Source organism: Cibotium barometz, chromosome 29 (genome assembly GCF_041138505.1).
Source record: "Cibotium barometz isolate CiBa-2024 chromosome 29, ASM4113850v1, whole genome shotgun sequence".
In the NCBI taxonomy this organism is placed as follows: domain Eukaryota; kingdom Viridiplantae; phylum Streptophyta; class Polypodiopsida; order Cyatheales; family Cibotiaceae; genus Cibotium; species Cibotium barometz.
Window position 1 is genome coordinate 11,162,246 of NC_141074.1, and position 10,935 is coordinate 11,173,180.

Here is a 10,935-nt window from a genome sequence, read left to right on the forward strand (position 1 = left end):
AAGTTTTATGGCTAGACCCCCCATTCTCTTGTAGTTTCAAATGATTGTGGATTTCTAATCAGTTGCATAGTTAATTAAAAATTTACATATAAAAGTAGTGCTGAGTGCATAATCATTATTACCCCATCTTTGTTGGCATGTGTCCAATTGTTTGCATACTTGTTGCATACTGTGGGATAAAATTATAATTCACATATTTGTTGGATTAACATTATGTTGGAGAATATTATGTCTACTATTTCCTTTATGCACGTGCTTTGTCAGATGATTTTAGGTGGTGTAAACTTATGGCTTTGTAATTGTCTACAACACTTTTCTCTATTGGCATAATCTGTGCATGTGATTGCTTTTATTCAGTATTATATGGGGAGGGATAACCAGATATAGTAACCATCTCCCCCTCCTTTCTCATTTCAATTTGTGTTGTAGAAAATAATGAGAGACTATATTAATTTCAAACCAAACTAGGGAACCAGATAAAAATTAATTGAGAAAAATTGGGAACAGTACTAGATAAAGCACGTTTGTGCAGAGCTTCCATAATCATCCTATGAGCGCAGACCAGTGATCAAGTTGATCCTACAAGCGCAGACCAATGATCAAGTTGTAATTAGCTGATCTCCAACTGTAATTCTTTCAGAATTAGTTCCCATTAACCCCAGAAAGAAATTGATCCTATGAGATGGCCAAATCATGCATGGCCACAGTACGCTATAGCGGCCGTGGATTACCACGCTCACAGCGTCAAGTTCCGCTCCCTCTTTCTAGCCTTCTTGCTGGTAGCATGCTTAAGCCTAATCTGCAGGCTTGTCCAGTGCTATTGCAGCAACCAGTAATCCCAGCTATCATACAGGCCATGCCGAGCTTCACCGGCGCTGCAATTCTGATACAGAGTTGAAATCGAGGCAGTCGAATTGCAGCTATTTGATTGTCTTGGATTCGCAGCTGGTTGGGCTGGGGAATCGCTTCGTGGCCTTGGCTTCTGCGATGGCTTACGCCATGGCAACGGATGGAGTGCTGCTTCTTGACAACAGGAGAAAGCTTGGTGATCTGCTCTGCGAGCCCTTTCCTGAGTCGAGCTGGCTGCTTCCTGACGATTCTCCGTTCTTGAACGACTTTGTGGGCAAAGCGTGGGGTGTCCCTGAATATGCTAAACATAGCAGAGATTCTGGTAAACATGTTGCTCTCGATCATCATCAGACGGTGAAGGTGAGCCTGTGGGATGAACCTAGCGATGGCGATATGGAGTTCTTCTGTGAAGAAATGTACAGTTCTCTAATGGATGTGAAGTGGGTGGTGTGGGAGAGTGATCTCTACACCATACCTAACCTTTTCCTGGTGCCTTCCTTCTGGCAGCGTATGAGCAAGCTTTTTGCAGATGCTGAGCATGAGGTGTTTGCTCTGATCAGTCGTCTCGTCTTGCTTCCTGCCGACGATGTGTGGGCAATTGTGCTCAAAGAGTATGTGGCCTATATGGCCGGCGCTGGCACTCGGCATCCAGATCCGCCTCCACGGCCACTCAGATCGTGCCGCCTTCGAAGAGGACGCAAACACAATGGCGATGGGCTGCTTGATTAACAGCTCCTACCTTCCGGCAGTTTCCGGCAAACCGAAGCTGTCAGCGGCTGAGCTCGCCATCTCGTATGGCAAAAGAATACAGCAACAACAAGCCGAGGCCGATGTGGCAGTTCTGGTGGCGTCCCTGCAGAGCCGATACTTCCTCAGGTTGAAGCAGTTGTACAGCCAGAGTGCCGGAACGGACGACCGAAGAGTGGTGAGGGTGCACTCCGTGTCGGAGCTACAGACGCAGGACTTCGTGTTGAGAGAGGGAGAGAGAGACGAGACAAGAGACACCACATACCCTCCACAAGAATGAATCATATTAGTCACAAGTCACATATATATAGGCAAGACCTAGAGTGAGTTAGGGCTAGCTATATATAGCTCCAACACCCCCACTCAAATAAAGGTCTCCAGCTGCGAGTAAAAAAACCCTTGGGAGCACAAGGAAAAAACCCAAGCTCCTACATATAAATGTACAATGCCACCTTAAAGTCCATGTGCAATGTGCTTCTATATACAAAGTACAAAGAATAAATGTGCATGATGTGAAGTAATGTGTTAAGTGTCCTAAAGTCTATAGGCTATGTACAAGTCTAGACAAAATTGACATGACGTGATGTGCTAATCTCCAAAAAGAGAGGCCGCTACAACTCCAAGTTCTTATCGCAAAAGTGTAAACCGAGCTTCATGGAGTCCTTTGGTGAGAATGTCTGCAAGCATTTGATCAGTTGGACAATGTTCTACCATTATTGCTCCTTTCCTTACTTCATGTCGAACATAGTGATAATGAACTGCAATATGTCGCAAAAAGCCATTTGTATACCGTGAATAGTCATCAATAAAAGTAATGAAGTAACGGTAGCAAGACTTGGATGGAGGAAAGGATCCACAAATATCAGTATGAATGAGATCCAAAAGATTATTTGAATGAATATTTATAGACATTGGAAATGGCTTACGATGATGTTTGCCTAGTCTAAGAGCACAATATTCACATATCCCCATATGCGGGTGAGATTTGAGGTCCATACCTCTCACAAGATTATGAGATGATGAATATCAAGAAGCTTTGAGAAATTTGAGTGAGCAAACCGATGATGCCATAGCTTACAATCCAGATCTCCTAGAGCTGTAACAACATTTGCAACATCCTCATTCAATGAAAGTTCAAAGAGATTACCATGTCGAGGAGCAACCGCAATAGTGGTGCCATCCTTTTCGATACGACACTTTGTATTATCAAATCCAATAAGCCGCGCAACAGAAAGTAAGTTTCTTTGTAAATCAGGAACATATAAAACTCCTCGCAGTATTTTGGTTGAGAAAGAAGTTCCCAAATACAAGTCGCCAATACCACCATCGGCCCCGAGTAAAATGCTTATCACCGACTCGACCGTTCGTTTGATGATCAACCTAGCCACTAGCGCAATTGAGCATTGTTGAGAGATGTAATCACAGTGTTGTGTATGTGTGGGAAAGCACCCTAGAGGTGCAAGATATTGTGGCAAGATAAGAATGCCACATATGATATTGTATGGTGTGTGAGTGTTGACCAAAAGAGTGGAAAAGGGAGTGCCACATGGATGATGATGTGTAAAGTGGGATAAGGCTAGAAAGCCTATATCATTATATGGTGTGGGATCTTGGTCATGGTGAATATTTATGTATAGTTTTCTTGGTTATTTGGTTATTTGATTAAGCATTATTTTCGGTTTATTATGAAAAAAATTAGCACACTTATTGTCATTAGTATTGGATTTGGAGAGAGATTATGCTCATGGAGATTTGGAGATTATGGTGCTATACATGGAAGCTGAAAATGGAGATTTCAGCAAGTATGAAGGCTATGGAATCTTCAGTGTCATCAAGAAGAAGCTGCCAAGGAGATTTGTGAAGGTATTTTGTGATTATTTGCCTCTTTAATTTTTGGTTTGATCATGAGAGATTGCTCATGTTGAGAAGGTTTGCTATGTTGAGAAGGGTTGCTATGTTGGAATTTGTGAATCCATGGTTCTTTGCTTGTGGGCAAAGAGTGTGAAGGTGCAAGCTTGTTCAATGATGGGAGCAAGAGTGTGTGGGCTATTTGCAGCTCATTTTGGAGCTCATCAACAAGTGCGTGGCTCATGGTATGCTCATGAAGGTGAGCATACCATCATGAAGGTATGCTCATGAATATGCAAAGGAAGCAATGACATCATCAACCTTGCAAATATTTGCATAGCGGGAAGAAAATTGGAAGCTTGCAGGCACGAGGGCAAGCTCAGGTGTGCAGAGAGGCAGAGGCGGCAGCATTACTGAGTTACAGAGAAGTTTGGGCATGATGTGGAGGTGGCACGCAAAGCTTCTCAGCTGAGGCACGAGCTCTTGTGGAGGTGGCCACCCAACCTAGATCTAAGGCCAAGAAATTAGAAAACAAGAGGGGAAGCCAAGGCTTCCACCCTATCACAGCCTGTGCAGAGCAAGCAAAACAATTAAAGCTTAGCTATGGTGAATCTGAGCATAGCAGAAAGCTCAAAGAAGACCTGGCTATGGCGATGGCTGCAGAGAGAGCTGCCAACTAGTAGTCATCGAAAAAAGGGATTAGAGCAATGCAAGATGCAACAGTTCCACTAAAGCAAGTAGTCAGAGGCATCTACAAAAGGTAGAGAAGGAAAAAGTCTCCCAGCTAGATGCAAACTTGAGTCTTGAAACCAATGCAAAGGTGCACACAGAGAAGCAAGCACGATCACACTGGATGTAAGCGATAGCAAGAGCATAGAGAGAATGCGATTGCTCCACGTCAGCAAGAATGGGTGGCTCTCACGCTACTATTTCAAGAAGATAAGATAGGGTTCAAACCCTCAGGTATAAAAGTCTCTTCACACCCAACCACATGTCTTTATTAAGCCCCCATTCATACATATCTTTGAATATATATCTATATATATATATGTGATGTTAAGACGATTTTTGAAGGGTTTCATGGACTTGCACATGCATATAAAAGATGTTCACACACACACATGAGAGTCCGCTGCCCGAATTTGGCTAAAAGGCATTGTATTTGTTTCACCCATGTGTATGAGGGCAACCGCGCCCAAGCATGCGTGCTCAAAATGAGGAATTTTTCAATTCACCCACATTGGTATGAGGGTTGCCCTGCCCGAGCTCACCGAGAAGCTCAAAATGGTTATCGTGATGTGTGCATGAGTGATGCATGTGCAAGGTGCATGCACATGGGTTGGTTCCCACCCGAACTTCTATGTTCAAATTAGACTTAGTGGTTTTGCTACTGTGAGTGAGTTGGCTCAAAATGGACTCAGTGTCTAAGATGGTAGACACACGCACACACGTTTGTTGGCTAACACTCCAATTTCGCATTGAGGGGGGGAGTGTTGAGTGACGTGCTACCTTTGGCAATGCTACATTGGTGTTATGGGTGATGGTTGAGTTGCGGAACACCTCGATTAAGAGGGGGTGTTGAGAGATGTAATTATAGTGCTGTGTGTATGTGAGAAAGCACCCTAGGGTGCAAGATATTGTATGCAAGATAAGAATTCCACATGTGATATTATATGGTGTGTGAGTGTTGAACGAAAGAGTGGAAAAGGGAGTGCCACATGGATGATGATGTGTAAAGTGGAATAAGGCTAGAAATCCTATATCATTATATGGTTCATTGTGATGTGCAATAGAGATCTTGTGTTGAGTGTGTAATCTCTCTCTCTCTCTCTCTAGTCATGGAGTTTTTAGTGTGGTATAACTCACCTCAATCTTATGCTTAACCTTGTGTCTATCACCATGATCAATCCCATATTAGGATTGTTAACAAGCATAATGTGCCTAGGCGAGCATTCAGAGGATGTTTACGAGAGCTTTTGTCTCTCTATCTCCCACAAGTACATATACATTCTTTCAAAGTTTGTACCAATTATGATAAAAAACTCTCTTTAACGTGTTTTTGTAAATTTTTAATATAGAAAACGTGATGAAATTACCAAGAAAAGAGTGATATCTTAGTTGGAGCACGAGTTTGGGCTCATACAACATACTCACCACACTGCTAGGTATGATACTTTTCAACAATTGATCAATTTTTACAATCCAAGCCCACTAGTCAATATTTATACTTGTCCAAAAACCAACCCATACCTTGAAAGTTCAACTATCTTCGTATTCTAAGTGTATAGGAATCAAATGTGCACTAAGAACTAGGCACTAAAGATGAGAATTGGCCTTCCCAGGAATCGAACCCGAATCTTTGGATGAGAGGACCGACGCTCAACCAATTGACCTAGAAGGCTCTTTTCTGCACAAAAATTGTTAGTATTCGTATGAGAATATAGAATCTTTTTAAAAACTAATTCAAAAACAAAGATTTTAAAGAATATAAAAAATGACCAAAAAAAAAAGATAAACTTACTTTATTCAAAAGTTAGATTGAATTTCAAACCTATAATTCTACGTCAAAGTCTTCGTTTTTGTCATGGAAAGCCTTATCAGCCTCAATGGGAAGAAGAACACACAATTGTCCTCTATCAACAACAATAACATTATCTTCTCTTTCATTAACCATATGCCCACATGCTACTATAGAACTTTGCCTATAGCACAACCTTTAGTTGTAGTTCAAAAAAACATACAACATAAGTTATATAAAAATAAAATTAGAGTAAAAATCAATTTTCCTTACATAGAAATCACATCAATGGGCGATGTCAAGTTGTTCACATGTAACCATTGCTACCTCGTTAGGGTCTCTTGTTACTAATCTCCGTGTAACCCATTCGCAAATTGTAGGAATCCAGTCTTGCCTTCTTGCTCTCCTCCTTGCATGTTGTCTTGCACACATTTCTTCTTTGTATTGATCTACCCACTTTGCCATACATTCCATATTGTACATGACAAATGTGCTTGAGGAAGCCTTATTTCTTTTCCTGTACCTAGAATCTCTCTCCTGAAACCTTTTCATCATCTTCATATGTCCATAACCTTGGTGCATTTGGATCCATTACTACCATATACTCTATTATGTAGAATAGTGTTTGGTGTAAAAGCCATCCCTCTGCCATAGAGACCTCTCGTCGTGCATTAAATTTCTCACAACTTTCATAAACCACTCAAAAAAAAACATCCAATGAGAACTTACAACACCAACTAGTGACATCTCATCGATTAAATGAATAAAACCATGAACCTGAATATATAAAAAAACCCTTGGTAGTTTCTTCTCCATAAGGCATAGAAGAAGACTTCTCTCTTCTCTCATCCTTGGAAAATCAACAGGATCAATTTTCTTTTGAGCCATATACCTATGTCATCTTTTTCTATTAGAAAATATATTGATTAGCATGACAAGTTTAAATGTTGTTTGAATTGTATTTCATACCGATCAAGTGCTCCTAGTCGATAAATGATGTCACGGATAGCTGGAATTGAGCAATTTTGGACCACAAAAGGTAAAACATGCTGACAAAAAAATTTACAAAAGCTAAGCAATATGTATGTTAAAATCAGCCTTGAACCACTAGAGGTAAAACATGTTGACAAAACAACTTACAAAAACTAAGCAATAGGTATGATACTAAGATTGAACTTTATAATATGTTGTATACCCATAACATGTTATTCCAATCATGAGTCTTTAGGCATCCTAACTTGTTTTCTTGTGAGTTAAAAAGCACATGAAAAGATGTTACACATCCAGTCAGACTCAGAATTGTTTGATTGCAATCCAACACCAAGCCTAACTAATAAGAAGAAAACACCCATGGAGCTATGTGATAAAATGTCTGGCCTTCCGCATTTTGCTGATGCCATAAATATGGTTTGATTTTTGCCTCTTGAAGATCATTTTTGAGAGAAGTTGTCTCCTTTTCACCTGTGAGGTGTCTCCAAAGAGAATCTACCACATTTTTTAGGATGTGCCTAGGGTCTGGCAAGTGTACAGTTTTCAAATTCGCCTAGTATTCTAATTGGTAGAAAATAGAATTTTCAAATTTCATTCCAACTGGCTGTTCTCTTGGATTTAGTTCACTTTGTTGTGCAAAGGAGTTCCATTTCATGCCCTAGTCAAAAGTGGTGGCAATCGTGGCAGTGGTCATCGATTCTCTATCTTATTGTCAAACTTGTGTTTTGCATTGTTCTAAATGGGTGATCCATAGGTAAAAATATTCTATATGATGGATACACATTCTTATGCAAGCTCTTACTAAAGCAGGAATCCAATTCTAGACCACAAGTGGGACAAGCATGGTAGCCTTTTATACAAAGACCTTCAAACCACACATCTCAAAATAGTTAGGAAAAACTAAATTTTTGCAACTTAAATTTGAAAAAGTAAAACTAAAAAATTTCTTCAAAATTTTAAAGGTTGTACTAGAACATACTATCAATCCTAGTGGATAATCACAGATAGCCCATGTAAGGATGCCTCGTAGTAGAAGAAGTGTGAACTCTCATTTTCTCTTGAGAAATCATGAGCTCTATAACCTTGCCAAAGTTGTAGTTCCTCTATAAGGGGTGCCATGTACACATTTATGTTGGATGGTTAATGCTTTCCTATAAACATTTTGAACAATTTCAAATGATCTCATTGGCTAAAATATTATGCTACACAATAAAATTTCAAATATAAGTAGATGCACTTACCAGGAATTAGAAGAATAAGCATTAAGTATTCCTTCTTGATTGACAAGAAAGGTGGAAGGTTGTAGACAACTAACACAATTGGCCATGTAGACCAAAGGGAAGACAAGGTAGAGAAAGGATTGACACCATCAACCCAAGGTGTAGCAAAAACATCAAAAATTTGTTCTGCACTTACATGCAACCAAGTAATCATTCTAAAGTACACTACGTGAACTTCTCCTCAACCATAGGACACATCCAATTGAAAACATTTGGTATGGTTTAAGGGACCTCCAATGTTGTGCTAAAATTTTGCATACCCATTCGAGGGCACGCTCCATAACTTTTTTTTGGTTTCTTGAAATCCTAAATGGATTGAAAAAATGGAATCCACACTAGTGGGACTACTGCATAGTGGGTCTTAAAACACTGAAAGTTGGTGATATCGGTATCTTGATTCACCCTAGAATGGAAGAAATTGAAAATGTTCAATTTTTGCGTGTGCAAAGATTTTTTAATAGATCCAACACTATTTAAAATTTTTCATTACTTCTTTTTTCTTGCAGTTCCTTGCTATATGACTCATAAGCATGTCAAGGGTCATTGCATTTCACATTACACACCATCAAATCCGATAGCGTGCCCTTTGGCCTATTGGTGTTTTGAAGCATTTTAGGCCACATTCCACTTGCTTGGGGGCAAGATTTTGTTGACATGTAAAGTCGGAGGGGAGAAACCACGTTGGGTGAAAATTTCAATATCCCGTGAAATTTCAAATTTTCAGGCCTCTCGCTCTAACGAATGTTTTGAATAAAGTACATAACATGCCATGCTGTGTTAAAACTTGCCGCCTCCTACGTTGCACGGTATTGTGTTCGTTTTCTTTGTCTTCTTTTCTTTGCTCTATGTGTAAGACGTCTTCTTTTCTTTACTCGCCTCACCCTAGTCTTTGTCTAATCGTCTCCATGGAAATGGCAAGATGCAGCTCATCCCCTGCCATACAAGCTACACGATTTGGTGTGGCATTGTCTTCTTTACCCTGGTAAGTTGTCTTCTTTGCTTTGCTCACCTGACGAGCTCGGTGGTCTCTATCTGATCGCTTTGCTTTGCTGGCCTCACTAGCTCGGTAGTCTCTATCTTCTTTGCTTTGCACACCTATTAAGCTAGATGATCTCTGTCTGATCGTCTCCATGATGCCAATGGCAATATATAGCTCTTCATGGCTTGCAAGAGAACCAGACAAAGGCAGCAAGATAGGAACGTTAAAAATCTTGGTCATCAAGGCAGAAGGAAAGAAATGGCACAGACAAGGAAACAAGCTCAAAGTGGCAACGCAAGACACTTTTGCAATGTATGTGAAGAGAGAAACAATGAGAAGACATAAGACTCCTTGCAGAGCAGTAGTAGGAAGCGGTTCAAATGGACAAGTTCGAACATTTCCATCGGAGTGAAGAACACGAGCTATGCCCATTCAATTGGTGGGAGAATTCACGGCGGCAGCAACATCTAGCCATTCAGATGAGTAAAAGTCTCATGTCATTAGAAGCTTTACCTTGCACCCTAAAATTCATAGAGTGACAACCCTGCCAACACCTCAAAAGATGCACGCACAAGAGACATTGCTTTCTAACTTGAGAGATGGCCTACAAAAAGTGAAAGGGGTGCACAACTTAGATCAACTAGCTGCAAAGAGGGTGTCATTAGCTATGCTGGTATCCCCTAAAACAAAGAAGAAATGGCTTGGACGCACAACGTCGAAGATGAAACACAAAAAATGTTTTTATGGCATTCATCTCGAACAAATGAAACATCGTGTGATTAGTGCGATACCAAAAACCACACTGGTGATTACTTATCCAATACTACCACCGTGCTGGTTATCATCCAAAACCAACCACCACGCTGTTACCACCGTCATACCGTGTGATTTGTCTATCGATACCAACCACCGTACTGGTGATACCTTATCCAATACTACCACCATGCTGGTTAAACCACCGCGCTAGTGACCACTTATCATGTACTACCATCCTGCTCGTTAAGATCCCTAAAAAGAGAGACCAACCACTTCCTAGTACTACCACCATGCTGATTGCAGTCATAAATTAGCTTAATTAAACTAAATATCACTACGCTGGTGACTACCACCGTCCTAAATTAAATATCGTGTGATTTGTCTACCGATACCAACAACCACCACGCTGGTGATAACTTATCCAATACTACCACCGTGCTGGTTAAACCACCGCGCTGGTGACCACTTATCATGTACTACCATCGTGCTGGTTAAGATCCCTAAAAAAGAGAGACCAACCAATTCCTAGTACTACCACCGTGCTGGTTACGGTCGTAAACTACCTTAATTAAATTAAATATCACCGCGCTAGTGACTACCACCGTCCTAAATCAAATATCGTGTGATTTGTCTACCGATACCAACCACCATGCTGGTGATAACTTATCCAATACTACCACCGTGCTGGTTAAACCACCGCGCTGGTGACCACTTATCCTGTACTACCACCGTGCTGGTTAAGATCCGTAAAAAGCGAGACCAACCACTTCCTAATACTACCACCACGCTGGTTGCGGTCCTAAATTAGCTTAATTAAATTAAATATCACCGCACCAGAAACTACCACCGTCCTAAATTAAATATAGTGTAATTTGTCTACCGATACCAACCACTACCTGGTGATAACTTATCCAATACTACCACCGTGCTGGCTAAACCACCGCACTGGTGACCACTTATCCTGTACT

At 40.7% G+C, this 10,935-nt stretch overlaps 1 protein-coding gene and 1 long non-coding RNA gene across 2 annotated transcripts; both read left to right on the top strand.

Annotated features, from left to right (window-relative positions):
* The first annotated feature begins 697 nt into the window (after positions 1-697).
* LOC147621831 (putative fucosyltransferase 9) lies at positions 698-1,578 on the top strand. Its single transcript, XM_086823507.1, has 2 exons — positions 698-779; positions 827-1,578. Exons 1-2 carry the CDS (start codon positions 698-700, stop codon positions 1,576-1,578), a joined length of 834 nt encoding a protein of 277 aa, XP_086679633.1.
* Positions 1,579-3,239: 1,661 nt separating this feature from the next.
* On the top strand, positions 3,240-5,108 carry LOC147621832 (uncharacterized). Its single transcript, XR_015269719.1, has 2 exons — positions 3,240-3,459; positions 3,544-5,108. It is a non-coding gene; the product is annotated as an uncharacterized LOC147621832 (long non-coding RNA).
* Positions 5,109-10,935: the final 5,827 nt, after the last annotated feature.

What these genes read in the sequence shown, in the direction of transcription:
- LOC147621831 (XM_086823507.1), top strand. Translation starts at nt 698, where the DNA reads ATGGCCACAGTACGCTATAGCGGCCGTGGATTACCACGCTCACAGCGT. An exon ending in TCTTTCTAGCCTTCTTGCTG is followed by an intron (nt 780 to 826) that starts GTAGCATGCTTA and finishes GTGCTATTGCAG; the next exon opens with CAACCAGTAATCCCAGCTAT.